The sequence below is a fragment of the Lampetra planeri genome, chromosome 27 (genome assembly GCF_965212315.1).
Source record: "Lampetra planeri chromosome 27, kcLamPlan1.2.h2, whole genome shotgun sequence".
NCBI classification, from domain to species: Eukaryota; Metazoa; Chordata; class Hyperoartia; order Petromyzontiformes; family Petromyzontidae; genus Lampetra; species Lampetra planeri.
In genome coordinates this window covers 10,966,075-10,992,749 of record NC_136133.1, presented here as the reverse complement: position 1 = coordinate 10,992,749, position 26,675 = coordinate 10,966,075, and the positions used below count along the sequence as shown (strand labels likewise).

The following is a 26,675-nucleotide window of genomic DNA, read 5'->3' as shown; positions in this document are numbered from 1 at the left end:
TGCCGCGCCGACCTTCATAGGCGCTGCTTGCGAACAGCACTTGCCCCACAGTCTGTTAAAGGCTATCCGGGGACCTTTGTTTATTTTACATCTTATCACGGATTCCATTTCAGGCCGCCCACGAGTGGAAACTCTTATCGGTATCTGTCTCTCCCCTAGGTCCACTCGGCCTGAAGTGAGTGCCTGGGAGTGGTCGACAGCGTCAGCGGCACGCGGAGTCAGAAGAGGCAGGAGAGAGTGGGGACTCGACTCCTCTCCCTCCCTGCCTCTCGCTGCCTTAATAGGAGCTCGCCGACAGCCCTGGCGCAGGCCGCGATGACCCCCCTGCCCCCCTCTCCTCCACGTCTACGATCTTTCCTCTGCCCCCCATCTCCCCGCCCCCAATTCGTCCACTGATCTCGATTTTTTTCAGATTTCTAAATTGTATTTATATTTTCCAACAATGATTAAAGAAAAGGCATCCGTGCGACCGGCATAAATGTACACAACAATCAGTACCCGTGACTGGGATCTCGGAAACAATAGAACAAGAAAACAACTGAAAGAGTGGGAATGGGAAAATAATCCACAGATTTTTTGCAAAAATAGTACGTATTATGTTAATGTCGAATGAAACAGATACTATAAATGTATCAACTAACCCCAATACCACGGCGAGAGTTAACACTGCGTCGACGCTGTCCCTTTGTTCAATATTACGCAGGAGGGAGTTAGCAAAGGTGAAAGATTAGTGGCGTGACATGGAACGCCTGAAGGTTGGCAGATGGATGGGCCTTAGGGGCCTCGCCAACACCGCCAGCGGTGGCCGGCGTCAGCTTCAGCTTCAGCTCACATGGACGGAACAACCCACGCTGATGTAGAAGAGCAGCTTAACGCTGAGCTATATGGCAAGGCACAACTTCTCTTTCCCCATTGCCATCCCATTTTTACCCTCTCCCCCAATATTCGCTCTCCTCCCTCTCTCCCCAAGCTCTCTCGTTCCCTCGACTCTCTCTCGTTCCCTTCCCGCTCAACGCGCCCCCCGCCCTCCTCCCTCCATCTTCCCCTCTGTTCCATGTCCCCGTGATTTCCTCTCCTCTCCCATCACCTTTCCCCTCCCTCTCCCACTCTGACCTCTCTCCTCCCCTCCCCTCTCTGAATCTTTCCCCTCTCCATCTCCCGCCTTATCTCCAATCTGCTTTCCTACAACTCCCTCCCCTCTGCCCCATCTCTCTCCTCCCTCTCTCCTCCCTCTCCCCAATCTCCGATCCCTCTCCCGTAGGCCACTATAAGAGGTCGCTCCCCACTCTCCTCGTCACCGTCCACAGGCGACCTCCAGCACGCACCGAGCGCGCAATGGTGAACCCCTTGGTGGTGGTGATGATGAGTGTGGTGGTGGTGGTAATGATGAGTGTTGTGGGGATGATGAATGTCGTGGTGGTGGCAATGATGAGTGTGGTGGTGGTGATGATGAGTGTGGTGGTGGTGGTGGTGGTGATGATGAGTGTGGTGGTGGTGGTGATGAGTGTGGTGGTGGTGGTAATGATGAGTGTGGTGGTGGTGGTGATGATGAGTGTGGTGGTGGTGATTAGTGTGGTGGTGGTAATGATGAGTGTGGTGGTGGTGATGATGAGTGTGGTGGTAATGATGAGTGTGGTGGTGGTGGTGATGATGAGTGTGGTGGTGGTGGTGATGAGTGTGGTGGTGGTAATGATGAGTGTGGTGGTGGTGGTGATGAGTGTGGTGGTGGTGATGAGTGTGGTGGTATTGATGATGAATGTGGTGGTAACAATAGTGGTGGTCACGTGTTATCCGCTTGTGGTAGTTGTAACGTGATGGTGATTGTGGTAATGCGATATGATGGTATGGTAGTTTGTGTTGATGGTTGCAGCAGTTGTGATGGTGTTTGTGGTAGGGGTGATGGTGGTTGTGATGGTGCTTGTGGTAGAGGTTGATTGTGTGTGTGACACGATGGTGGTTGTAGTGGTGGTATTGGTAATGAGTGTGGTGGTGTTGGTAATGATGAGTGTAGTGGTGGTGTTGGTGTATATTCCATTTACCAGGGAAGGCAACCTGGCCACGCACGGAAGCTCATCACCGCAGTGGCGGAGATCACGCGTGGGAAATTATTCGTGGTGGCAGAGGTGCCAGTTGTGGTGGTGGTTGATGGTTGTGGTGATGTGATGGTGCTTCTGATTTAAGTAGTAGTGGTGGTAGTAGTGGCAGTGTGATGCCAATTGTGATTGTATGGTAGTGGTGTGGTGGTTGCGGTGGTTGTTGCAGGCGCGTAGTTGTTGATATTGTGGTTGTGATTGTTGATGTGCTTGTAGTGGTTGTTGTTGATGTGGTGGTGGTGGTTGTTGTGGTTGTTTATGTGGTGGTGGTTATTGTTATGGATGTGGTTGTTGTGGTGGTAGTTGTTGATGTTGTGGTGGTGGTTGTTGTTATGGATGTGGTTGTTGTGGTGGTGGTTGTTGATGTTGTGGTTGTTGTTGTGGTGGTAGTTGTTGATGTGATGGTGGTTGTTGTTGCAGGCGAGCAGAAAGAGCCGCCGCAAGGAGGGGAAGCCGCAGCGAGCCTCCTCCAACGTCTTCTCCATGTTCGAGCAGAACCAGATCCAGGAGTTCAAGGAGGTGAACTTCCCAGCACCACCACAACCATCACCACACACCTCGTCACATACCTCGTCACACTACACACACCTCGTCACACACCACACACACTACACACCTGGTCACACAACACACACACTCCACACCTCGTCACACACCACCACTACCACACACTTCGTCACACTACACACCTCGTCACACTACACACCTCGTCACACACTACACTACACACCTCGTCACACTACACACACCTCGTCACACTACACACCTCGTCACACACCACACACACTACACACCTCGTCACACACCACACACACTACACACCTCGTCACACACCACTACCACACACTTCGTCACACTACACACCTCGTCACACTACACACACCTCGTCACACACCACACTACACACACACTACACACCTCGTCACACTACACACACCTCGTCACACTACACATCACCACGACACCAGCAGCACGGTGTGTGTCTGTGTGTGTGTCTGTGTATCTGTGTGTGTGTCTGTGTGTGTCTGTGTGTGTGTTTGTGCGTGTGTCTGTGCCTGTATATGTGTGTGTCTGTGTGTGTGTGTGTCTGTGTGTGTGTGTGTCTGTGTGTGTGTGTTTGTGTGTGTCTGTGGTGGTGGTGACTCCCAGGCATTCACGATGATTGACCAGGATCGTGACGGAGCCATTGGAAAATCCGACCTTAAGGAGACGTACGCCTCCCTCGGTGCGTCTCGACTCGCTGTCTCCGTGTGTCTTCCCGTGTCTCTAGCTGCCACCGTGTGTCTCCCCGTGTGTCTCCCCGTGTCTCTGTGTCTCTCTCGCTGTCTCCGTGTGTTTCCCCGTGTCTCTCGCTGTCTCCGTGTGTCTCTCGCTGTCTCCGTGTGTCTCCGTGTGTCTCCCCGTGTCTCTCGCTGTCTCCGTGTGTCTCCGTGTGTCTCCCCGTGTCTCTCGCTGTCTCCGTGTGTCTCCGTGTCTCTCGCTGCCACCGTGTGTCTCGCCGTGTGTCTCCCCGTGTCTCTGTGTCTCTCTCGCTGTCTCCGTGTGTTTCCCCGTGTCTCTCGCTGTCTCCGTGTGTCTCCCCGTGTCTCTCGCTGTCTCCGTGTGTCTCTGTGTGTTTCCCCGTGTCTCTCGCTGTCTCCGTGTGTCTCCGTGTCTCTCGCTGTCTCCGTGTGTCTTCCCGTGTCTCTCGCTGTCTCCGTGTGTCTCCCCGTGTCTCTCGCTGTCTCCGTGTGTCTCCCCGTGTCTCTCGCTGTCTCCGTGTCTCCGTGTCTCTCGCTGTCTCCGTGTGGCTCCCCGTGTCTCTCGCAGTCTCCGTGTGTCTCCCGTGTCTCTCGCTGTCTCCGTGTGTCTCCCCGTGTCTCTCGCTGTCCCCGTGTGTCTCCGTGTCTCTCGCTGTCTCCGTGTGTCTTCCTGTGTCTCTCGCTGTCACCGTGTGTCTCCGTGTATCTCCCCATGTCTCTGTGTGTCTCTCGCTGTCTCCGTGTGTCTCCCCGTGTCTCTCGCTGTCTCCGTGTGTCTCCCCGTGTCTCTCGCTGTCTCCGTGTGTCTCTCGCTGTCTCCGTGTGTCTCCGTGTCTATCGCTGTCTCCGTGTGGCTCCCCGTGTCTCTCGCTGTCTCCGTGTCTCTCACTGTCTCCGTGTGTCTCCCCGTGTCTCTCGCTGTCTCCGTGTGTCTCCGTGTTTCTCGCTGTCTCCGTGTGTCTCCTCGTGTCTCTCGCTGTCCACGTGTGTCTCCGTGTCTCTCGCTGTCTCCGTGTGTCTCTCGCTGTATCCGTTTGTCTCCCGTGTCTCTCGCTGTCTCCGTGTGTCTCCGTGTCTCTCGCTGTCCCCGTGTGTCTCACCGTGTCTCTCGCTGTCTCCGTGTGTCTCCGTGTCTCTCGCTGTCTCCGTGTGTCTTCCCGTGTCTCTCGCTGTCTCCGTGTGTCTCTCCGTGTCTCCCCGTGTGTCTCCATGTGTCTCCCGTGTCTCTCGCTGTCCCCGTGTCTCTCGCTGTCTCCGTGTGTCTCCTCGTGTTTCTCGCTGTCTCCGTGTTTCTCGCTGTCTCCGTGTGTTTCTCCGTGTCTCCCCGTATGTCTCCGTGTGTCTCCCGTGTATCTCGCTGTCCCCGTGTCTCTCGTTGTCTCCGTGTGTCTCCCCGTGTCTCTCGCTGTCTCCGTGTGTCTCCGTGTGTCTCCCCGTGTCTCTGTGTGTCTCCCTGTGTCTCTCGCTGTCTCCTTGTGTCTCCCCGTATCTCTCGCTGTTTCTGTGTGTCTCTCGCTGTCTCCGTGTGTCTCTCCGTGTCTCCCCGTGTGTCTCCATGTGTCTCCCGTGTCTCTCGCTGTCCCCGTGTCTCTCGCTGTCTCCGTGTGTCTCCTCGTGTTTCTCGCTGTCTCCGTGTCTCTCGCAGTCTCCGTGTGTCTCTCCGTGTCTCCCCATGTGTCTCCGTGTGTCTCCCGTGTCTCTCGCTGTCCCCGTGTCTCTCGTTGTCTCCGTGTGTCTCCCCGTGTCTCTCGCTGTCTCCGTGTGTCTCCGTGTGTCTCCCCGTGTCTCTGTGTGTCTCCCCGTGTCTCTCGCTGTCTCCTTGTGTCTCCCCGTGTCTCTCGCTGTTTCTGTGTGTCTCTCGCTGTCTCCATGTGTTTCCGTGTGTCTCCCCGTGTCTCTCGCTGTCTCCGTGTGTCTCTGTGTGTTTCCGTGTGTCTCCCGTGTTTCTCGCTGTCTCCGTGTGTCTCCCCATGTCTCTCGCTGTCTCCATGTGTCTACGTGTCTCTCGTTGTCTCCCTGTGTCTCCCCGTGTCTCTCGCTGTCTCCGTGTGTCACCCCGTGTCTTTCGCTGTCTCCGTGTGTCTCTCACTGTCTCCGTGTGTCTCCGTGTGTTCCCCGTGTCTCTCGCTGTATCCGTGTGTCTCGGTGTGTCTCCGTGTGTCTCCCCGTGTCTCTCGCTGTCTCCGTGTGTCTCCCGTGTCTCTCGCTGTCTCCGTGTGTCTCCCCGTGTCTCTCGCTGTCTCCGTGTGTCTCCGTGTCTCTCGCTGTCTCCATGTGGCACCCCGTGTCTCTCACTGTCTCCATGTGTCTCCGTGTCTCTCGCTGTCTCCGTGTGTCTCCCCGTGTCTCTCGCTGTCTCCGTGTGTCTCCCCGTGTGTCTCGCTGTCTCCGTGTGTCTCTCGCTGTCTCCGTGTGTCTCCATGTGTTCCCCGTGTCTCTCGCTGTCTCCATGTGTCTCCGTGTGTCTCCCCGTGTCTCTCGCTGTCTCCGTGTGTCTCCCGTGTCTCTCGCTGTCTCCGTGTCTCCCCATTTCTTTCGCTGTCTCCGTGTGTCTCCGTGTCTCTCGCTGTCTCCGTGTGTCTCCGTGTCTCTCGCTGTCTCCGTGTGTCTCCGTGTGTCTCCCCGTGTCTCTCGCTGTTTCCGTGTGTCTCCGTGTGTCTCTGTGTCTCTCGCTGTCTCCATGTGTCTCCCGTGTCGATCACTGTCTCCGTGTGTCTCCGTGTCTCTCGCTGTCCCCGTGTGTCTCACCGTATCTCTCGCTGTCTCCGTGTGTCTCCGTGTATCTCGCTGTCTCCGTGTGTCTCCCCGTGTCTCTCGCTGTCTCCGTGTGTCTCCGTGTCTCTCGCTGTCTCCGTGTGTCTCCCCGTGTCTCTCGCTTTCTCCGTGTGTCTCTCCATGTCTCCCCGTGTGTCTCCGTGTGTCTCCGTGTCTCTCGCTGTCTCCGTGTGTCTCCCCGTGTCTCTCGCTGTCTCCTTGTGTCTCCCCGTGTCTCTCGCTGTCTCCGTGTGTCTCCCGTGTCTCTTGCTGTCTCCGTGTTTCCGTGTGTCTCCCGTGTCTCTCGCTGTCCCCGTGTCTCTCGCTGTCTTCGTGTGTCTCCCCGTGTCTCTCGCTGTCTCCGTGTGTCTCCGTGTCTCTCGCTGTCTCCGTGTGTCTCCCCGTGTCTCTCGCTATCTCCGTGTGTCTCCCCGTGTCTCTCGCTGTCTCTCCGTGTCTCTCGCTGTCTCCGTGTGTCTCCCCGTGTCTCTCACTGTCTCCGTGTGTTTCCCGTGTCTCTCGCTGTCTCCGTGTGTTTCCGTGTCTCTCACTGTCTCCGTGTGTCTCCCCGTGTCTCTCACTGTCTCCGTGTGTTTCCCGTGTCTCTCGCTGTCTCCGTGTGTCTCCCCGTGTCTCTCGCTGTCTCCGTGTGTCTCTCGCTGTCTCCGTGTGTCTCCGTGTGTTCCCCGTGTCTCTCGCTGTCTCCATGTGTCTCAGTGTGTCTCCCCGTGTCTCTCGCTGTCTCCGTGTGTCTCCCGTGTCTCTCGCTGTCTCCGTGTGTCTCCGTGTCTCTCGCTGTCCCCGTGTGTCTCACCGTGTCTCTCGCTGTCTCCGTGTGTCTCCGTGTCTCTCGCTGTCTCCGTGTGTCTTCCCGTGTCTCTCGCTGTCTCCGTGTGTCTCTCCGTGTCTCCCCGTGTGTCTCCATGTGTCTCCCGTGTCTCTCGCTGTCCCCGTGTCTCTCGCTGTCTCCGTGTGTCTCCTCGTGTTTCTCGCTGTCTCTGTGTCTCTCGCTGTCTCCGTGTGTCTCTCCGTGTCTCCCCGTATGTCTCCGTGTGTCTCCCGTGTCTCTCGCTGTCCCCGTGTCTCTCGTTGTCTCCGTGTGTCTCCCCGTGTCTCTCGCTGTCTCCGTGTGTCTCCGTGTGTCTCCCCGTGTTTCTGTGTGTCACCCCGTGTCTCTCGCTGTCTCCTTGTGTCTCCCCGTGTCTCTCGCTGTTTCTGTGTGTCTCTCGCTGTCTCCGTGTGTCTCCGTGTGTCTCCGTGTGTCTCTCGCTGTCTCCGTGTGTCTCTGTGTGTTTCCGTGTGTCTCCCGTGTCTCTCGCTGTCTCCGTGTGTCTCCCCGTGTCTCTCGCTGTCTCCATGTGTCTACGTGTCTCTCGCTGTCTCCGTGTGTCTCCCCGTGTCTCTCGCTGTCTCCGTGTGTCTCCCCGTGTCTCTCACTGTCTCCGTGTGTCTCCGTGTGTCTCCCTGTGTCTCTGTGTGTCTCCCTGTGTCTCTCGCTGTCTCCTTGTGTCTCCCCGTGTCTCTCGCTGTTTCTGTGTGTCTCTCGCTGTCTCCGTGTGTCTCCTCGTGTTTCTCGCTGTCTCTGTGTCTCTCGCTGTCTCCGTGTGTCTCTCCGTGTCTCCCCGTATGTCTCCGTGTGTCTCCCGTGTCTCTCGCTGTCCCCGTGTCTCTCGTTGTCTCCGTGTGTCTCCCCGTGTCTCTCGCTGTCTCCGTGTGTCTCCGTGTGTCTCCCCGTGTTTCTGTGTGTCTCCCCGTGTCTCTCGCTGTCTCCTTGTGTCTCCCCGTGTCTCTCGCTGTTTCTGTGTGTCTCTCGCTGTCTCCGTGTGTCTCCGTGTGTCTCCCCGTGTCTCTCGCTGTCTCCGTGTGTCTCTGTGTGTTTCCGTGTGTCTCCCGTGTCTCTCGCTGTCTCCGTGTGTCTCCCCGTGTCTCTCGCTGTCTCCATGTGTCTACGTGTCTCTCGCTGTCTCCGTGTGTCTCCCCGTGTCTCTCGCTGTCTCCGTGTGTCTCCCCGTGTCTCTCACTGTCTCCGTGTGTCTCCGTGTGTCTCCCCGTGTCTCTGTGTGTCTCCCTGTGTCTCTCGCTGTCTCCTTGTGTCTCCCCGTGTCTCTCGCTGTTTCTGTGTGTCTCTCGCTGTCTCCGTGTGTCTCTCCGTGTCTCCCCGTGTGTCTCTATGTGTCTCCCGTGTCTCTCGCTGTCCCCGTGTCTCTCGCTGTCTCCGTGTGTCTCCTCGTGTTTCTCGCTGTCTCCTTGTCTCTCGCTGTCTCCGTGTGTCTCTCCGTGTCTCCCCATGTGTCTCCGTGTGTCTCCCGTGTCTCTCGCTGTCCCCGTGTCTCTCGTTGTCTCCGTGTGTCTCCCCGTGTCTCTCGCTGTCTCCGTGTGTCTCCGTGTGTCTCCCCGTGTTTCTGTGTGTCTCCCCGTGTCTCTCGCTGTCTCCTTGTGTCTCCCCGTGTCTCTCGCTGTTTCTGTGTGTCTCTCGCTGTCTCCGTGTGTCTCCGTGTGTCTCCCCGTGTCTCTCGCTGTCTCCGTGTGTCTCTGTGTGTTTCCGTGTGTCTCCCGTGTCTCTCGCTGTCTCCGTGTGTCTCCCCGTGTCTCTCGCTGTCTCCATGTGTCTACGTGTCTCTCGCTGTCTCCGTGTGTCTCCCCGTGTCTCTCGCTGTCTCCGTGTGTCTCCCCGTGTCTTTCGCTGTCTCCGTGTGTCTCTCACTGTCTCCGTGTGTCTCCGTGTGTTCCCCGTGTCTCTCGCTGTATCCGTGTGTCTCGGTGTGTCTCCGTGTGTCTCCCCGTGTCTCTCGCTGTCTCCGTGTGTCTCCCGTGTCTCTCGCTGTCTCCGTGTGTCTCCCCGTGTCTCTCGCTGTCTCCGTGTGTCTCCGTGTCTCTCGCTGTCTCCATGTGGCTCCCCGTGTCTCTCACTGTCTCCATGTGTCTCCGTGTCTCTCGCTGTCTCCGTGTGTCTCCCCGTGTCTCTCGCTGTCTCCGTGTGTCTCCCCGTGTGTCTCGCTGTCTCCGTGTGTCTCTCGCTGTCTCCGTGTGTCTCCATGTGTTCCCCATGTCTCTCGCTGTCTCCATGTGTCTCCGTGTGTCTCCCCGTGTCTCTCGCTGTCTCCGTGTGTCTCCCGTGTCTCTCGCTGTCTCCGTGTGTCTCCGTGTCTCTCGCTGTCTCCGTGTGGCTCCCCGTGTCTCTCGCTGTCTCAGTGTGTTTCCGTGTCTCTCGCTGTCTCCGTGTGTCTCCCCGTGTCTCTCGCTGTCTCCGTGTGTCTCCGTGTCTCTCGCTGTCTCCGTGTCTCCCCGTGTCTTTCGCTGTCTCCGTGTGTCTCCGTGTCTCTCGCTGTCTCCGTGTGTCTCCGTGTCTCTCGCTGTCTCCGTGTGTCTCCGTGTGTCTCCCCGTGTCTCTCGCTGTTTCCGTGTGTCTCCGTGTGTCTCCGTGTCTCTCGCTGTCTCCATGTGTCTCCCGTGTCTCTCACTGTCTCCGTGTGTCTCAGTGTCTCTCGCTGTCCCCGTGTGTCTCACCGTGTCTCTCGCTGTCTCCGTGTGTCTCCGTGTATCTCGCTGTCTCCGTGTGTCTCCCCGTGTCTCTCGCTGTCTCCGTGTGTCTCCGTGTCTCTCGCTATCTCCGTGTGTCTCCCCGTGTCTCTCGCTGTCTCCGTGTGTCTCTCCATGTCTCCCCGTGTGTCTCCGTGTGCCTCCGTGTCTCTTGCTGTCTCCGTGTGTCTCCCCGTGTCTCTCGCTGTCTCCGTGTGTCTCCCCGTGTCTCTCGCTGTCTCCGTGTGTCTCCCGTGTCTCTCGCTGTCTCCGTGTCTCCGTGTGTCTCCCGTGTCTCTCGCTGTCCCCGTGTCTCTCGCTATCTCCGTGTGTCTCCCCGTATCTCTCGCTGTTCCCGTGTGTCTCCCCGTGTCTCTCGCTATCTCCGTGTGTCTCCCCGTGTCTCTCGCTGTCTCTCCGTGTCTCTCGCTGTCTCCGTGTGTCTCCCCGTGTCTCTCACTGTCTCCGTGTGTCTCCCCGTGTCTCTCACTGTCTCCGTGTATTTCCCGTGTCTCTCGCTGTCTCCGTGTGTCTCCCCGTGTCTCTCGCTGTCTCCGTGTGTCTCTCGCTGTCTCCGTGTGTCTCCGTGTGTTCCCCGTTTCTCTCGCTGTCTCCATGTGTCTCCGTGTGTCTCCCCGTGTCTCTCGCTGTCTCCGTGTGTCTCCCGTGTCTCTTGCTGTCTCTGTGTGTCTCCCCGTGTCTCTCGCTGTCTCCATATGTCTCCGTGTCTCTCGCTGTCTCCGTGTGTCTCTTGCTGTCTCCGTGTGTCTTCCGTGTCTCTCGCTGTCTCCGTGTGTCTCCGTGTCTCTCGCTGTCTCCGTGTGTCTTCCCGTGTCTTTCACTGTCACCGTGTGTCTCCGTGTGTCTCCCCGTGTATCTGTGTGTCTCTCGCTGTCTCCCCGTGTCTCTCGCTGTCTCCGTGTGTCTCCCCGTATCTCTCGCTGTCTCCATGTGTCTCCGTGTGTCTCCCCGTGTCTCTCGCTGTCTCCGTGTGTCTCCGTGTGTCTCCCCGTGTATCTGTGTGTCTCTCGCTGTCTCCCCGTGTCTCTCGCTGTCTCCGTGTGTCTCCCCGTTTCTCTCGCTGTCTCCATGTGTCTCCGTGTGTCTCCCCGTGTCTCTCGCTGTCTCCGTGTGTCTCCCGTGTCTCTTGCTGTCTCTGTGTGTCTCCCCGTGTCTCTCGCTGTCTCCATATGTCTCCGTGTCTCTCGCTGTCTCCGTGTGTCTCTTGCTGTCTCCGTGTGTCTTCCGTGTCTCTCGCTGTCTCCGTGTGTCTCCGTGTCTCTCGCTGTCTCCGTGTGTCTTCCCGTGTCTTTCACTGTCACCGTGTGTCTCCGTGTGTCTCCCCGTGTATCTGTGTGTCTCTCGCTGTCTCCCCGTGTCTCTCGCTGTCTCCGTGTGTCTCCCCGTATCTCTCGCTGTCACCGTGTGTCTCCGTGTCTCTCGCTGTCTCCGTGTGGCTCCCCGTGTCTCTCGCTGTCTCCGTGTGTCTCCCGTGTCTCTCGCTGTCTCCGTGTGTCTCCCCGTGTCTCTCGCTGTCTCTGTGTGTCTCCGTGTCTCTCGCTGTCTCCGTGTGTCTCCCCGTGTCTCTCGCTGTCTCCGTGTGTCTCCGTGTCTCTCGCTGTCCCCGTGTGTCTCCCTGTGTTTCTATGTCTCTCTCGCTGTCTCCGTGTGTTTCCCCGTGTCTCTCGCTGTCTCCGTGTGTCTCTCGCTGTCTCCGTGTGTCTCCGTGTGTCTCCCCGTGTCTCTCGCTGTCTCCGGGTGTCTCCGTGTCTCTCGCTGTCTCCGTGTGTCTTCCCGTGTCTCTCGCTGTCGCCGTGTGTCTCCGTGTGTCTCCCCGTGTCTCTGTGTGTCTCTCGCTGTCTCTGTGTGTCTCCCCGTGTCTCTCGCTGTCTCCGTGTGGCTCCCCGTGTCTCTCGCTGTCTCCGTGTGTCTCCCGTGTCTCTCGCTGTCTCCGTGTGTCTCCCCGTGTCTCTCGCTGTCTCCGTGTGTCTCCCCGTGTTTCTCGCTGTCTCCGTGTGTCTCCGTGTTTCTCGCTGTCTCCGTGTGTCTCCCCGTGTCTCTCGCTGTCTCCGTGTGTCTCCGTGTCGCTCGCTGTCTCCGTGTGTCTCACCGTGTGTCTCGCTGTCTCCGTGTGTTTTCGTGTGTCTCCGTGTCTCTCGCTGTCTTCGTGTGTCTCCGTGTATCTCCCATGTCTCTCGCTGTCTCCATGTGTCTCCGTGTGTCTCCCGTGTCTCTCGCTGTCTCCGTGTGTCTCCCCGTGTCTCTCGCTGTCTCCGTGTGTCTCCATGTCTCTCGCTGTCTCCGTGTGTCTCCCCGTGTCTCTCGCTGTCTCCGTGTGTCTCCGTGTCTCTCGCTGTCCCCGTGTGTCTCCCTGTGTTTCTGTGTCTCTCTCGCTGTCTCCGTGTGTTTCCCCGTGTCTCTCGCTGTCTCCGTGTGTCTCTCGCTGTCTCCGTGTGTCTCCGTGTGTCTCCCCGTGTCTCTCGCTGTCTCCGGGTGTCTCCGTGTCTCTCGCTGTCTCCGTGTGTCTTCCCGTGTCTCTCGCTGTCACCGTGTGTCTCCGTGTGTCTCCCCGTGTCTCTGTGTGTCTCTCGCTGTCTCCGTGTGTCTCCCCGTGTCTCTCGCTGTCTCCGTGTGGCTCCCCGTGTCTCTCGCTGTCTCCGTGTGTCTCCCGTGTCTCTCGCTGTCTCCGTGTGTCTCCCCGTGTCTCTCGCTGTCTCCGTGTGTCTCCCGCTGTCTCCGTGTGTCTCCGTGTCTCTCGCTGTCTCCGTGTGTCTCCCCGTGTCTCTCGCTATCTCCGTGTGTCTCCCCGTGTCTCTCGCTGTCTCTTCGTGTCTCTCGCTGTCTCCGTGTGTCTCCCCGTGTCTCTCACTGTCTCCGTGTGTTTCCCGTGTCTCTCGCTGTCTCCGTGTGTTTCCGTGTCTCTCGCTGCCTCCGTGTGTCTCCCCGTGTCTCTCACTGTCTCCGTGTGTTTCCCGTGTCTCTCGCTGTCTCCGTGTGTCTCCCCGTGTCTCTCGCTGTCTCCGTGTGTCTCTCGCTGTCTCCGTGTGTCTCCGTGTGTTCCCCGTGTCTCTCGCTGTCTCCATGTGTCTCAGTGTGTCTCCCCGTGTCTCTCGCTGTCTCCGTGTGTCTCCCGTGTCTCTCGCTGTCTCCGTGTGTCTCCGTGTCTCTCGCTGTCCCCGTGTGTCTCACCGTGTCTCTCGCTGTCTCCGTGTGTCTCCGTGTCTCTCGCTGTCTCCGTGTGTCTTCCCGTGTCTCTCGCTGTCTCCGTGTGTCTCTCCGTGTCTCCCCGTGTGTCTCCATGTGTCTCCCGTGTCTCTCGCTGTCCCCGTGTCTCTCGCTGTCTCCGTGTGTCTCCTCGTGTTTCTCGCTGTCTCTGTGTCTCTCTCTGTCTCCGTGTGTCTCTCCGTGTCTCCCCGTATGTCTCCGTGTGTCTCCCGTGTCTCTCGCTGTCCCCGTGTCTCTCGTTGTCTCCGTGTGTCTCCCCGTGTCTCTCGCTGTCTCCGTGTGTCTCCGTGTGTCTCCCCGTGTTTCTGTGTGTCTCCCCGTGTCTCTCGCTGTCTCCTTGTGTCTCCCCGTGTCTCTCGCTGTTTCTGTGTGTCTCTCGCTGTCTCCGTGTGTCTCCGTGTGTCTCCGTGTGTCTCTCGCTGTCTCCGTGTGTCTCTGTGTGTTTCCGTGTGTCTCCCGTGTCTCTCGCTGTCTCCGTGTGTCTCCCCGTGTCTCTCGCTGTCTCCATGTGTCTACGTGTCTCTCGCTGTCTCCGTGTGTCTCCCCGTGTCTCTCGCTGTCTCCGTGTGTCTCCCCGTGTCTCTCACTGTCTCCGTGTGTCTCCGTGTGTCTCCCCGTGTCTCTGTGTGTCTCCCTGTGTCTCTCGCTGTCTCCTTGTGTCTCCCCGTGTCTCTCGCTGTTTCTGTGTGTCTCTCGCTGTCTCCGTGTGTCTCCTCGTGTTTCTCGCTGTCTCTGTGTCTCTCGCTGTCTCCGTGTGTCTCTCCGTGTCTCCCCGTATGTCTCCGTGTGTCTCCCGTGTCTCTCGCTGTCCCCGTGTCTCTCGTTGTCTCCGTGTGTCTCCCCGTGTCTCTCGCTGTCTCCGTGTGTCTCCGTGTGTCTCCCCGTGTTTCTGTGTGTCTCCCCGTGTCTCTCGCTGTCTCCTTGTGTCTCCCCGTGTCTCTCGCTGTTTCTGTGTGTCTCTCGCTGTCTCCGTGTGTTTCCGTGTGTCTCCCCGTGTCTCTCGCTGTCTCCGTGTGTCTCTGTGTGTTTCCATGTGTCTCCCGTGTCTCTCGCTGTCTCCGTGTGTCTCCCCGTGTCTCTCGCTGTCTCCATGTGTCTACGTGTCTCTCGCTGTCTCCGTGTGTCTCCCCGTGTCTCTCGCTGTCTCCGTGTGTCTCCCCGTGTCTCTCACTGTCTCCGTGTGTCTCCGTGTGTCTCCCCGTGTCTCTGTGTGTCTCCCTGTGTCTCTCGCTGTCTCCTTGTGTCTCCCCGTGTCTCTCGCTGTTTCTGTGTGTCTCTCGCTGTCTCCGTGTGTCTCTCCGTGTCTCCCCGTGTGTCTCTATGTGTCTCCCGTGTCTCTCGCTGTCCCCGTGTCTCTCGCTGTCTCCGTGTGTCTCCTCGTGTTTCTCGCTGTCTCCTTGTCTCTCGCTGTCTCCGTGTGTCTCTCCGTGTCTCCCCATGTGTCTCCGTGTGTCTCCCGTGTCTCTCGCTGTCCCCGTGTCTCTCGTTGTCTCCGTGTGTCTCCCCGTGTCTCTCGCTGTCTCCGTGTGTCTCCGTGTGTCTCCCCGTGTTTCTGTGTGTCTCCCCGTGTCTCTCGCTCTCTCCTTGTGTCTCCCCGTGTCTCTCGCTGTTTCTGTGTGTCTCTCGCTGTCTCCGTGTGTCTCCGTGTGTCTCCCCGTGTCTCTCGCTGTCTCCGTGTGTCTCTGTGTGTTTCCGTGTGTCTCCCGTGTCTCTCGCTGTCTCCGTGTGTCTCCCCGTGTCTCTCGCTGTCTCCATGTGTCTACGTGTCTCTCGCTGTCTCCGTGTGTCTCCCCGTGTCTCTCGCTGTCTCCGTGTGTCTCCCCGTGTCTTTCGCTGTCTCCGTGTGTCTCTCACTGTCTCCGTGTGTCTCCGTGTGTTCCCCGTGTCTCTCGCTGTATCCGTGTGTCTCGGTGTGTCTCCGTGTGTCTCCCCGTGTCTCTCGCTGTCTCCGTGTGTCTCCCGTGTCTCTCGCTGTCTCCGTGTGTCTCCCCGTGTCTCTCGCTGTCTCCGTGTGTCTCCGTGTCTCTCGCTGTCTCCATGTGGCTCCCCGTGTCTCTCGCTGTCTCCGTGTGTCTCCGTGTCTCTCGCTGTCTCCATGTGGCTCCCCGTGTCTCTCACTGTCTCCATGTGTCTCCGTGTCTCTCGCTGTCTCCGTGTGTCTCCCCGTGTCTCTCGCTGTCTCCGTGTGTCTCCCCGTGTGTCTCGCTGTCTCCGTGTGTCTCTCGCTGTCTCCGTGTGTCTCCATGTGTTCCCCATGTCTCTCGCTGTCTCCATGTGTCTCCGTGTGTCTCCCCGTGTCTCTCGCTGTCTCCGTGTGTCTCCCGTGTCTCTCGCTGTCTCCGTGTGTCTCCGTGTCTCTCGCTGTCTCCGTGTGGCTCCCCGTGTCTCTCGCTGTCTCAGTGTGTCTCCGTGTCTCTCGCTGTCTCCGTGTGTCTCCCCGTGTCTCTCGCTGTCTCCGTGTGTCTCCGTGTCTCTCGCTGTCTCCGTGTCTCCCCGTGTCTTTCGCTGTCTCCGTGTGTCTCCGTGTCTCTCGCTGTCTCCGTGTGTCTCCGTGTCTCTCGCTGTCTCCGTGTGTCTCCGTGTGTCTCCCCGTGTCTCTCGCTGTTTCCGTGTGTCTCCGTGTGTCTCCGTGTCTCTCGCTGTCTCCATGTGTCTCCCGTGTCTCTCACTGTCTCCGTGTGTCTCAGTGTCTCTCGCTGTCCCCGTGTGTCTCACCGTGTCTCTCGCTGTCTCCGTGTGTCTCCGTGTATCTCGCTGTCTCCGTGTGTCTCCCCGTGTCTCTCGCTGTCTCCGTGTGTCTCCGTGTCTCTCGCTATCTCCGTGTGTCTCCCCGTGTCTCTCGCTGTCTCCGTGTGTCTCTCCATGTCTCCCCGTGTGTCTCCGTGTGCCTCCGTGTCTCTCGCTGTCTCCGTGTGTCTCCCCGTGTCTCTCGCTGTCTCCGTGTGTCTCCCCGTGTCTCTCGCTGTCTCCGTGTGTCTCCCGTGTCTCTCGCTGTCTCCGTGTCTCCGTGTGTCTCCCGTGTCTCTCGCTTTCCCCGTGTCTCTCGCTGTCTCCGTGTGTCTCCCCGTATCTCTCGCTGTTCCCGTGTGTCTCCCCGTGTCTCTCGCTATCTCCGTGTGTCTCCCCGTGTCTCTCGCTGTCTCTCCGTGTCTCTCGCTGTCTCCGTGTGTCTCCCCGTGTCTCTCACTGTCTCCGTGTGTTTCCCGTGTCTCTCGCTGTTTCCATGTGTTTCCGTGTCTCTCGCTGTCTCCGTGTGTCTCCCCGTGTCTCTCACTGTCTCCGTGTATTTCCCGTGTCTCTCGCTGTCTCCGTGTGTCTCCCCGTGTCTCTCGCTGTCTCCGTGTGTCTCTCGCTGTCTCCGTGTGTCTCCGTGTGTTCCCCGTTTCTCTCGCTGTCTCCATGTGTCTCCGTGTGTCTCCCCGTGTCTCTCGCTGTCTCCGTGTGTCTCCCGTGTCTCTTGCTGTCTCTGTGTGTCTCCCCGTGTCTCTCGCTGTCTCCATATGTCTCTGTGTCTCTCGCTGTCTCCGTGTGTCTCTTGCTGTCTCCGTGTGTCTTCCGTGTCTCTCGCTGTCTCCGTGTGTCTCCGTGTCTCTCGCTGTCTCCGTGTGTCTTCCCGTGTCTTTCACTGTCACCGTGTGTCTCCGTGTGTCTCCCCGTGTATCTGTGTGTCTCTCGCTGTCTCCCCGTGTCTCTCGCTGTCTCCGTGTGTCTCCCCGTATCTCTCGCTGTCTCCATGTGTCTCCGTGTGTCTCCCCGTGTCTCTCGCTGTCTCCGTGTGTCTCCGTGTGTCTCCCCGTGTATCTGTGTGTCTCTCGCTGTCTCCCCGTGTCTCTCGCTGTCTCCGTGTGTCTCCCCGTTTCTCTCGCTGTCTCCATGTGTCTCCGTGTGTCTCCCCGTGTCTCTCGCTGTCTCCGTGTGTCTCCCGTGTCTCTTGCTGTCTCTGTGTGTCTCCCCGTGTCTCTCGCTGTCTCCATATGTCTCCGTGTCTCTCGCTGTCTCCGTGTGTCTCTTGCTGTCTCCGTGTGTCTTCCGTGTCTCTCGCTGTCTCCGTGTGTCTCCGTGTCTCTCGCTGTCTCCGTGTGTCTTCCCGTGTCTTTCACTGTCACCGTGTGTCTCCGTGTGTCTCCCCGTGTATCTGTGTGTCTCTCGCTGTCTCCCCGTGTCTCTCGCTGTCTCCGTGTGTCTCCCCGTATCTCTCGCTGTCACCGTGTGTCTCCGTGTCTCTCGCTGTCTCCGTGTGGCTCCCCGTGTCTCTCGCTGTCTCCGTGTGTCTCCCGTGTCTCTCGCTGTCTCCGTGTGTCTCCCCGTGTCTCTCGCTGTCTCTGTGTGTCTCCGTGTCTCTCGCTGTCTCCGTGTGTCTCCCCGTGTCTCTCGCTGTCTCCGTGTGTCTCCGTGTCTCTCGCTGTCCCCGTGTGTCTCCCTGTGTTTCTATGTCTCTCTCGCTGTCTCCGTGTGTTTCCCCGTGTCTCTCGCTGTCTCCGTGTGTCTCTCGCTGTCTCCGTGTGTCTCCGTGTGTCTCCCCGTGTCTCTCGCTGTCTCCGGGTGTCTCCGTGTCTCTCGCTGTCTCCGTGTGTCTTCCCGTGTCTCTCGCTGTCGCCGTGTGTCTCCGTGTGTCTCCCCGTGTCTCTGTGTGTCTCTCGCTGTCTCCGTGTGTCTCCCCGTGTCTCTCGCTGTCTCCGTGTGGCTCCCCGTGTCTCTCGCTGTCTCCGTGTGTCTCCCGTGTCTCTCGCTGTCTCCGTGTGTCTCCCCGTGTCTCTCGCTGTCTCCGTGTGTCTCCCCGTGTTTCTCGCTGTCTCCGTGTGTCTCCGTGTTTCTCGCTGTCTCCGTGTGTCTCCCCGTGTCTCTCGCTGTCTCCGTGTGTCTCCGTGTCGCTCGCTGTCTCCGTGTGTCTCACCGTGTGTCTCGCTGTCTCCGTGTGTTTTCGTGTGTCTCCGTGTCTCTCGCTGTCTTCGTGTGTCTCCGTGTATCTCCCATGTCTCTCGCTGTCTCCATGTGTCTCCGTGTGTCTCCCGTGTCTCTCGCTGTCTCCGTGTGTCTCCCCGTGTCTCTCGCTGTCTCCGTGTGTCTCCATGTCTCTCGCTGTCTCCGTGTGTCTCCCCGTGTCTCTCGCTGTCTCCGTGTGTCTCCGTGTCTCTCGCTGTCCCCGTGTGTCTCCCTGTGTTTCTGTGTCTCTCTCGCTGTCTCCGTGTGTTTCCCCGTGTCTCTCGCTGTCTCCGTGTGTCTCTCGCTGTCTCCGTGTGTCTCCGTGTGTCTCCCCGTGTCTCTCGCTGTCTCCGGGTGTCTCCGTGTCTCTCGCTGTCTCCGTGTGTCTTCCCGTGTCTCTCGCTGTCACCGTGTGTCTCCGTATGTCTCCCCGTGTCTCTGTGTGTCTCTCGCTGTCTCCGTGTGTCTCCCCGTGTCTCTCGCTGTCTCCGTGTGGCTCCCCGTGTCTCTCGCTGTCTCCGTGTGTCTCCCGTGTCTCTCGCTGTCTCCGTGTGTCTCCCCGTGTCTCTCGCTGTCTCCGTGTGTCTCCCCGTGTCTCTCGCTGTCTCCGTGTGTCTCCGTGTTTCTCGCTGTCTCCGTGTGTCTCCCCGTGTCTCTCGCTGTCTCCGTGTGTCTCCCCGTGTCTCTCGCTGTCTCCGTGTGTCTCCGTGTCGCTCGCTGTCTCCGTGTGTCTCACCGTGTGTCTCGCTGTCTCCGTGTGTTTTCGTGTGTCTCCGTGTCTCTCGCTGTCTTCGTGTGTCTCCGTGTATCTCCCATGTCTCTCGCTGTCTCCATGTGTCTCCGTGTGTCTTCGTGTCTCTAGCTGTCTCCGTGTGTCTCCCATGTCTCTCGCTGTATCCGTGTGTCTCCCGTGTCTCTCGCTGTCTCCGTGTGTCTCCGTGTCTCTCGCTGTCCCCGTGTGTCTCACCGTGTCTCTCGCTGTCTCCGTGTGTCTCCGTGTCTCTCGCTGTCTCCGTGTGTCTTCCCGTGTCTCTCGCTGTCTCCGTGTGTCTCTCCGTGTCTCCCCGTGTGTCTCCCGTGTCTCTCGCTGTCCCCGTGTCTCTCGCTGTCTCCGTGCGTTTCCCCGTGTCTCTCGCTATCCCCGTGTCTCTCGCTGTCTCCGTGTGTCTCCCCGTGTCTCTCGCTGTCTCCTTGTGTATCCCGTGTCTCTCGCTGTCTCCGTGTGTCTCTCCGTGTCTCCCCATGTGTCTCCGTGTGTCTCCCGTGTCTCTCGCTGTCCCCATGTCTCTCGTTGTCTCCGTGTGTCTCCCCGTGTCTCTCGCTGTCTCCGTGTGTCTCCGTGTGTCTCCCCGTGTCTCTGTGTGGCTCCCCGTGTCTGTCGCTGTCTCCGTGTGTCTCCACGTGTCTCTCGCTGTCTCCGTGTGTCTCCCCGTGTCTCTCGCTGTTTCTGTGTGTCTCTCGCTGTCTCCGTGTGTCTCTGTGTGTCTCCCCGTGTCTCTCACTGTCTCCGTGTGTCTCCGTGTGTCTCTGTGTGTTTCCGTGTGTCTCCCATATCTCTCGCTGTCTCCGTGTGTCTCCCCGTGTCTCTCGCTGTCTCCGTGTGTCTACGTGTCTCTCGCTATCTCCGTGTGTCTCCCCGTGTCTCTCGCTGTCTCTGTGTGTCTTCCTGTGTCTCTTGCTGTCACCGTGTGTCTCCGTGTGTCTCCCCGTGTCTCTGTGGGTCTCTTGCTGTCTCTGTGTGTCTCCCCGTGTCTCTCGCTGTCTCCGTGTGTCTCCCCGTGTCTTTCGCTGTCTCCGTGTGTCTCTCGCTGTCTCCGTGTGTCTCTGTGTGTTCCCCGTGTCTCTCGCTGTATCCGTGTGTCTCCGTGTGTCTCCGTGTGTCTCCCCGTGTCTCTCGCTGTTTCCGTGTGTCTCCCATGTCTCTTGCTGTCTCCGTGTGTCTCCCCGTGTCTCTCGCTGTCTCCGTGTGTCTCCGTGTCTCTCGCTGTCTCCATGTGGCTCCCCGTGTCTCTCACTGTCTCCATGTGGCTCCCCGTGTCTCTCGCTGTCTCCGTGTGTCTCCCCATGTCTCTCACTGTCTCCGTGTGTCTCCCCGTGTCTCTCGCTGTCTCCGTGTGTCTCTCGCTGTCTCCGTGTGTCTCCATGTGTTCCCCGTGTCTCTCGCTGTCTCCATGTGTCTCCGTGTGTCTCCCGTGTCTCTCGCTGTCTCCGTGTGTCTCCCCGTGTCTCTCGCTGTCTCCGTGTGTCTCCATGTCTCTCGCTGTCTCCGTGTGGCTCCCCGTGTCTCTCGCTGTCTCCGTGTGTCTCCGTGTCTCTCGCTGTCTCCGTGTGTCTCCCCGTGTCTCTCGCTGTCTCCATGTGTCTCCGTGTCTCTCGCTGTCTCCGTGTGTCTCCCCGTGTCTCTCGCTGTCTCCCGTGTGTGTCTCCGTGTGTCTCCGTGTGTCTCCGTGTCTTTCGCTGTCTCCGTGTGTCTCTCGCTGTCTCCGTGTGTCTCCCGTGTCTCTCGCTGTCTCCATGTGTCTCCGTGTCTCTCGCTGTCCCCGTGTGTCTCACTGTGTCTCTCGCTGTCTCCGTGTGTCTCCGTGTCTCTCGCTGTCTCCGTGTGTCTCCCCGTGTCTCTCGCTGTCTCCGTGTGTCTCCGTGTCTCTCGCTGTCTCTGTGTGTCTCTCCATGTCTCCTCGTGTGTCTCCGTGTGTCTCCCGTGTCTCTCGCTGTCCCCGTGTCTCTCGCTGCCTCCGTTTGTCTCCCCGTATCTGTCGCTGTTCCCGTTTGTCTCCCCGTGTCTCTCGCTATCTCCGTGTGTCTCCCCGTGTCTCTCGCTGTCTCTCCGTGTCTCTCACTGTCTCCGTGTGTCTCCGTGTCTCTCGCTGTCTCCGTGTGTCTCCGTGTCTCTCGCTGTCTCCGTGTGTCTCCGTGTCTGTCGCTGTCTCCGTGTGTCTCCCCGTGTCTCTCGCTGCCTCCGTGTGTCTCCCCGTGTCTCTCGCTGTCTCCGTGCGTCTCCCGTGTCTCTCACTGTATCCGTGTGTCTCTCCGTGTCTCTCCGTCTGTCTTCGTGTGTCTCCCGTGTCTCTCGCTGTTCCCGTGTCTCTCGCTGTCTCCATGTGTCTCCCCGTGTCTCTCGCTGTCTTCCCGTGTCTCCGTGTCTCTCGCTGTCTCCGTGTGTCTCCCCGTGTCTCTCGCTGTCTCCGTGTGTCTCCCTTGTCTCTCGCTGTCTCCGTGTGTCTCCATGTGTCTCCCGTGTCTCTCGCTGTCCCCGTGTCTCTCGCTGTCTCCGTGTGTCTCCCCGTGTCTCTCGCTGTCTCTCCGTGTCTCTCGCTGTCTCCGTGTGTCTCCCCGTGTCTCTCGCTGTCTCCGTGTGTTTCCCGTGTCTCTCGCTGTCTCCGTGTGTCTCGCCGTGTCTCTCGCTGTCTCCGTGTGTTTCCCGTTTCTCTCCCTGTCTCCGTGTTTCTCCTCGTCTCTCTCGCTGTCCCCGTGTGTCTCCCGTGTCTCTCGCTGTCTCCGTGTGTCTCCGTGTGTCTCCGTGTGTCTCCCCGTGTCTCTCGCTGTCCCCGTGTCTCTCGCTGTCTCCGTGTGTCTCCCCGTGTCTCTCGCTGTCTCCGTGTGTATCCGTGTGTCTCCCCGTGTCTCTCGCTGTCTCCGTGTGTCTCCCGTGTCTCTCGCTGTCTCCGTGTCTCCCCGTGTCTCTCGCTGTCTCCGTGTGTCTCCCGTGTCTCTCGCTGTCTCTGTATGTCTCCCCGTGTCTCTCGCTGTCTCCGTGTGTCTCCCGTGTCTCTCGCTGTCTCCGTGTATCTCCCCGTGTCTCTCGCTGTCTCCGTGTGTCTCCCCGTGTGTCTCCGTGTGTCTCCCCGTGTCTCTCGCTGTCTCCGTGTGTCTCTGTGTGTCTCCCCGTGTCTCTCGCTGTGTCCGTGTGTCTCCCGTGTCTCTCGCTGTCTCCGTGTCTCCCCGTGTCTCTCGCTGTCTCCGTGTGTCTCCCGTGTTTCTCGCTGTCTCTGTATGTCTCCCCGTGTCTCTCGCTGTCTCCGTGTGTCTCCCGTGTCTCTCGCTGTCTCCATGTATCTCCCCGTGTCTCTCGCTGTCTCCGTGTGTCTCCGTGTGTCTTCCCGTGTCTCTCGCTGTCTCCGTGTGTCTCCGTGTGTCTCCCGTGTCTCTCGCTGTCCCCGTGTCTCTTGCTGTTTCCGTGTGTCTCCCCGTGTCTCTCGCTATCTCCGTGTGTTTCCCCGTGTCTCTCGCTATCTCCGTGTGTCTCCCGTGTCTCTCGCTGTCTCCGTGTCTCCGCCGCATGTCCCCCCCGTGTGTCCCCCCGTGTCTCCAGGCAAGCTGAACGTGCAGGAGGAGGAGCTGACCTCGATGTTGGCCGAGGCGAGCGGCCCCGTGAACTTCACCATGTTCCTCACGCTCTTCGGGGAGAAGCTTAACGGTCACTCCTCACCACCACCACCTCACCATCCACCTCACCATCCACTCACCATGCACATCACACACTCACCCCGCTCACTCACCTTTCAAGGCACGTTCACCACCCCCCTCACTCGCCTCGCTCAAAGCAATCACCACTCTCACCTCACATACCACCACTCACCACGCACACCACTCACCACGCAAACCTATCACTCACCACGCACACCACTCACCATGTACACCACTCCCACCTATCACTCACCACACTCACCACTCACCACACTCACCACTCACCACGCACACCACTCACCATGTACACCACGCACACCTATCACTCACCACGCACACCATTCACCATGTACACCACTCCCACCTATCACTCACCACACTCACCACTCACCACACTCACCACTCACCACGCACACCACTCACCATGTACACCACGCACACCTATCACTCACCACGCACACCACTCACCACTCACACTTATCACTCACCACACTCACCACTCACCACGCACACCACGCACCCCTATCACTCACCATGCTCACCACTCACACTTATCACTCACCACACTCACCACTCACCACTCACACTTATCACTCACCACGCTCACCACTCACCACGCACACCTATCACTCACCACTCACCACTCACACTACACATTACTCACCACCACACCCCGACCTCACTATGACCCCGCTGTCACCCACAGGCACGGACCCAGAGGAGACCATCATGAACGCGTTCAAGATTTTCGACCCCGATGGGCAAGGGCACATCAACGCAGACGAGTGCGTCCACACACCAGAACCAACACTATGATCATCACCACCATCACCATCATTACCATCATCACCATCATTACCACCATCACCATCATTAACATCATCACCATCATCACCACCACCATCACCATCATCACCACCATCACCATCATTAACATCATCACCATCATTAACATCATCATCACCATCATCACCACCATCACCATCATCACCACCATCACCATCATTAACACCATCACCATCATTAACATCATCACCATCATTAACATCATCACCATCACCAACATCATCATCACCATCATCACCACCATCACCATCATTACCATCATCACCATCATTAACATCATCACCATCATTAACATCATCACCATCACCAAATCATCACCATCATTAACATCATCACCATCATTAACATCATCACCATCATTAACATCATCACCATCACCAACATCATCATCACCATCATCACCACCATCACCATCATTACCATCATCACCATCATTAACATCATCACCATCATTAACATCATCACCATCACCAACATCATCACCATCATCACCACCATCACCATCATTACCATCATCACCATCATTAACATCATCACCATCATCACCATCATCACCATCACCAACATCATCACCATCACCAACATTATCACCATCACCAACATCACCAACATCATCACCATCATTAACATCATCACCATCGTGTCAACACCGTCACCTTGTCATTGCCAGAGTGTAACTCATCATCACACCACTAACAACACCATCACCTCCAGGTGTGTGTTGTTGTTGTTGTCACGTGATGTTTGTGTTGTGACGATTATCTGAACCAGTCTTGACTGAGAGCCTGGTGAGTTGTGTAAGTATCGATACTAGAGAGACAAAGGCGGTCGGGCGTGGTTCTGACCACCCACCCCCTCGTGTGCCGTGCCGGCCTTCATAGGTGCTCGCTAACAGCACTTGCCCCTAATGTGTTGAGGGCTACACGGGGGATCTTTGTCTTTGTTGTTTCACTCAGAATGAAGAGACTGCTCATGACACAAGCCGACAGGTTCACAGCCACAGAGGTGATGCAACACGATGACGTCACAACACACCTAGTCACAACACACCTTGTCACAACACACCTCGTCACACAACACACAACACACCTCGTCACAACACACCTCGTCACAACACACCTCGTCACAACACACCTCGTCACAACACACTACACACCTCGTCACAACACACCTCGTCACACCTCGTCACAACACACCTCGTCACAACACACCTCATCACACCTCGTCACACAACACACCTCGTCACACAAACACACAACACACCTCGTCACACCTCGTCACACAACACACCTCGTCACAACACACCTCGTCACACAACACACAACACACCTCGTCACAACACACCTCGTCACACAAACACACAACACACCTCGTCACAACACACAACACACTTCGTCACACAAACACACAACACACCTCGTCACAACACACCTCGTCACACAAACACACAACACACCTCGTCACAACACACAACACACCTCGTCACAACACACCTCGTCACACAAACACACAACACACCTCGTCACAACACACCTCGTCACAACACACCTCGTCACAACACACCTCTTCACACAACACACAACACACCTCGTCACAACACACCTCGTCACAACACACCTCGTCACACAACACACCTCGTCACACCTCATCACACAAACACAACAACAACCGCCATTCGCCACTAAGTGGCGGTGACGTCACCACGACGCTTGTGCCAGGCCATGTGCACCTTGAGGCCACGTGAAATGTCGAACGCCCGCTGGCAGGAGGTCACGGGGCAGACCCAGGTGCCACGGGTCGACTGACTGAGACGAGTGGCTGATGCGCCACCTGTGCCCCCTACTGTGCCAACTTGCTGTGCTTTAGCCACCCGGCGCTCCGCTCGTTGTTGTGAGCGTCGCTCCTCTGCCCTCCGTTGTTGTTGGAGGGCGACTGCCTCCAACTGCCCAGTAGCGTCCTTCACGAGCCTCCTCCACAGAGGCCGATCTTGACACCGCTGGTACCAGTCATCGGCAAGTCCACTCAGCTCCACGTCCTCCTGTACCACATCACTCCATCTCTTCTCTACCCGTGCCGCGCCCGTTTAGCCCCCTCGATCCGGCCGAACAAAAGCTATTTAGGCATGCGGTGGCTGGGCATGCGGACTACATGACCCAGCCAATGCAGCCTTGCCTGCCAGAGGAGCTCACCGATGGGACTTTGCCCAGATCTTTCAAGGATTTGTGAGCTCCTCACACAATCTAGCCTGGTTAAACCCAGGATAGATCGTAGGCAGGCCAGCCTAAATGTTTCTAACCGGCGAAGATGCTCCATTAGGGGGGTCCACGTTTCGCAAGCATAGAGAAGGGAGGGAATGACTGTGGCCGAGAAGACCTGAAGCGTCGTGCGGAGCGACAGACCAGGTAGCTTCCACACAGCGTTACGAAACCGATGAAAAGATATTGTCGCTTCGGAATGAGACCTCTGCTGTTAAACTGGAGCCGGCCATAAGCACACTGCCAGGTATGGGAAACTCTCCACTCTCTCCACAACTGCCCCATCACCGATTGGGAGTTGTGTGGGTGGAGTGTCCGATGGTACAAAATACCCAGGCAGGTGCTTAGTTTTGGTGGGGCTGATGGTAAGGCCCCACCTCTTAGTGGCACGCTCCAGTCTCAGCAGCAGCGTCTCCAACTCCTCCTCTGAATGAGCAGCTATTACCAAATCATCGGCATACATAACGTGATTGACCAATAGGGAGCCATCCCTTGAGCGCACCCGGGCATCGATCAGCCTCCCATTATATCTGTACCAAATGGAAATTCTCCCGGTACAGCTATTGAAGGCTTCACAAACTAGATGTTAAATAATGTGGGAGCCAGAGGACATCCCTGTCGCACGCCAAGGTGTACAGGGAATGGCTCTGACTCCCGGCCACGTAGTTTTTCCCGGGCCCGCTCACCATCATGAAGGTCCTTAAAGATCATGAGCAGAGGGTCAGGGACTCCGAAAGCACGAAGAACAAACACAACACACCTCATCACACAAACACACCCTCATGGCATACACTCATCACAAACGCAACACACCACACACCTAGCCTGGCACAAAAGCTGCGGTGACATCACTGACAATTAAGTGGATAATGTTTGTTGGTGCATGTTCTTGCGATGTTAGTGGTGACGATGATATAAAATTGTGGTGGTGTTAATGTTACGTGGCAATGATGTTGATGATGTCATGGTGTGATGTTGATGTGATGCTGTGAATATAGTGGTGATGTTGATGCGATGATGTTAATGTGGTGGTGATGTTGATATCACACAGGCAGACCAGATGTGCAGCATGGCACCCATTGACCCAGCAGGCCATCTTGACTACAAATCCTTGTGCTATATCATCACGCACGGAGAGGAGAAGGAGGAGTGATGGCATCACCACCCACCATCGTCACCCTCATAAGCATCACCATCAGCTTCACCAACATTATCACCACCATCATCATCATCATCATAATTTTCATCACCACTGTCACGATAAATTACCACCACTCTTACCAACAGCACAAACACCACCACTGTCATCACCTTCATGACCACCATCACCTTAAACAACACGATCATCTCCATCACCACCAATCGCTAGTCACCATTGTGAAGGAGACGTGAATAAAGTATATTAAAGCTGC

At 57.6% G+C, this 26,675-nt stretch overlaps 1 protein-coding gene across 1 annotated transcript; it reads left to right on the top strand.

Annotated features, from left to right (window-relative positions):
- Positions 1-1,209: 1,209 nt before the first annotated feature.
- Positions 1,210-26,675, top strand: LOC144728165 (myosin light chain 5-like). The gene is made up of 7 exons (XM_078607510.1): positions 1,210-1,338; positions 2,514-2,612; positions 3,243-3,318; positions 22,068-22,172; positions 22,869-22,947; positions 23,965-24,013; positions 26,315-26,675. Exons 1-7 carry the CDS (start codon positions 1,336-1,338, stop codon positions 26,414-26,416), a joined length of 513 nt encoding a protein of 170 aa, XP_078463636.1. The 5' UTR covers positions 1,210-1,335; the 3' UTR covers positions 26,417-26,675.